Source organism: Engraulis encrasicolus, chromosome 6 (assembly GCF_034702125.1).
Source record: "Engraulis encrasicolus isolate BLACKSEA-1 chromosome 6, IST_EnEncr_1.0, whole genome shotgun sequence".
In the NCBI taxonomy this organism is placed as follows: Eukaryota; Metazoa; Chordata; class Actinopteri; order Clupeiformes; family Engraulidae; genus Engraulis; species Engraulis encrasicolus.
The window spans coordinates 1,356,618-1,359,117 of record NC_085862.1 but is presented as its reverse complement, the minus strand read 5'-3'; the positions used below and the strand labels follow the sequence as shown (position 1 = coordinate 1,359,117).

Below are 2,500 nucleotides of genomic sequence, written 5' to 3'. Positions count from 1 at the left end.
CAATGAACTCAAGTTTATTGTGATATTTTACAGAAAAAACGTGAGGAAGTCTGTCACACAGTTGAAGCACACAAGAGTATGGGTCCTGAAAAGTGACAACAACCCATACTTTAGAAGCAAATCGACTTTAAAATGGCTTCATAATAATGAAATACACATTCTGGAATAGCCCTGTCAAAGCCCTGACAAAAAAAAAATTGAGATTATATGGCACGAAGTCAAGGAAGCTATGCACTCCAGACATCCCACAAACCTTGCTGATGAGAGGCAGTTCTCTAAAGGAGAGGCAAGATACAAACAGATTGTTTTGTTAATCTGATCTGCAACTACAGGACAAGTCTGGTTGATGATATTGCAACTAACTGAGGGTTAAAACCTACTTAATGCAAGGGTGTACTTACTTATGCCCTGCTCTCCTGTGAATGTTATGGCCTTATGACCAATAAAAATATGATAACATGTAAATGTTTGGGTGGAATTAATTAAAGCAGACTCTGATTGTTCCTTCTTGAGATTTCCGGGAAGATCAGACCATGTTTATGATCAATTTTGACAGAAATGTAAGAAATTTCAAAGGGTGTACAAACTTTTTCCTGGGACTGTATATATATATATATATATATATATATATATATATATACATACCGGTCTATCCTTAGTACTCAATCCTCTGCACTAGGCTGCACCTAACTGCTCCTCCTCCTCCTCAGGCTCTGGTACCTACACCACCTCCTCCTTGAGTACTAAGACCTCCTCTGCGTCGGACCCTCCTAACATCTGCAAGGTGAAGCCCCAGCAGCTGCAGGCCTCCAGCTCCTCCTTCTCCCAGCTCGGCTGCGTGCCCTCCATGTTGCCACAGCAACAGCAGCAGCAGCAGCAGACGCCACAGGTCTTCGTCTCACAGTCTGCAGCAGGTAACAGCAATCATAATACTTTATTACTACACCATATAACTACATTACCGGACGTGGCGCACGCAGCTGCAGCGACTCCTTACTCTCCCAACTCGCAGTGTTTATTTGTGTTATAATGTGTCTTTCTATGTCTACGTCCATACTGTCTTATGTCCATGTATGAGTACTGTCTATGTCTATACTGTCTATGTCCTTACCTAGATTCGTCTATGTCTGCATGGGAGAGCAAGAAACGCAATTTCAAATTCTTTGTATGACCAGTGCATGTAAAGAAATTGACAATAAACTTGACTTGACTTGACTTGATTACACTACACTACACTACACTACACTACACTACACTACACTACACTACACTACACTACACTACTTTACATTACCTTAACTTTATAGTAAACATACATCATTACACTACTAGGGATGGGCATACGGTGAAAATTTCTTCGTCGATCGTCGGGAGAATTAATGATTAATAATCGGTTAACCATTAACATTTTTATATTAAAAACAGCACACATTTAGGCCCACCATGCCCTATACTCTTGTATAACAAAAATACATAAAAAACATCATGTTTTTCTTCGAGGATTTGTTTTTATTAACAACACAAGTGTCAAGTGATTAACAAGAAAAGTGAAACCTGAATTGGTGTGCAATGCGCAAACGAGGGAGGCTTCAAGTTCTGAGCCAACAACGAAGGCACATAACCGTGCAGACATCGAGGCGAGGCTATGTTGAGATGAATCACCGCCGTCTTTTACAAGGCTTGAATGCGCGGTGTTCAAGTGATACATCATGGTCGTTGTTGATTAACTGTTTTTGTAATTCACATTGCAGTAATTACAGTACACTTTGTCATTTTCTAACCGAAAATGGTCCCACGCCACACTTCGCCGTGACCTCTTCATGGTTAGGCAAAGCCCGCTCTATGGAAGCTCGCATGTAACAAACAAGTCAAGCCAGGGTACGGTGATGGTGAGATATTGCCCCCTGCTGCCCAAATTGTGTAGGTGTAACAGCGAAATGCATTGCATTGAGGACGTGCACTAATGACCTACATTCAAGTTTTTTTGTTGGTTTTTTTGTTTAACGGTTCGTCGGCGAAAATTAATTTCTTCGACTAAATGTTTAATGATCAATCATCGGTTAATCGGTTAATTATGCCCATCCCTATACACTACACTACACTGCACTACACCACAGGTCTTTGTCTGCCAGTCTGCAGCAGGTTACATTACCTTAACTTTATAGTAAACATACATCATTACGTACACTACACTACAGGTCTTTGTCTGCCAGTCTGCAGCAGCTAAGCTCTTAAAACTGACCAGCGTTTTTTTGTTGTTGTTGTTCTGTGTGCGTGTGCGGTGTGTGTGTGTGTGTGCGCGCGCGTGTGTGTGTGCATGTGTGTGTGTGTGTGTGTGTCTCTGTGTGTGCGCGTGCGTCTGTGTGCGTGCGCCTGTGTCTGTCTGTGTGTGTGTGCGTGTGTCTGTGTCTGTGTGTGTGCGTGTGTCTGTGTGTGTGCGTGTGTCTGTGCGTGTGTGCGCGTCTGTGCGTATGTGTGTGTCTGTGCGTGTGTGTGTATC

General features: G+C 42.4%; 1 protein-coding gene across 2 annotated transcripts in view; it reads left to right on the top strand.

Moving 5' to 3' along the window:
• Positions 1 to 2,500, top strand: part of prrc2c (proline-rich coiled-coil 2C) — a 93,807-nt gene that overhangs the window by 74,492 nt on the left and 16,815 nt on the right. For both annotated transcript variants that reach the window (XM_063200421.1, XM_063200420.1), the window contains one exon: positions 711 to 914. In XM_063200421.1, the coding sequence (XP_063056491.1) occupies positions 711 to 914 (204 nt within the window). The remainder of the gene's footprint in view (positions 1 to 710; positions 915 to 2,500) is intronic.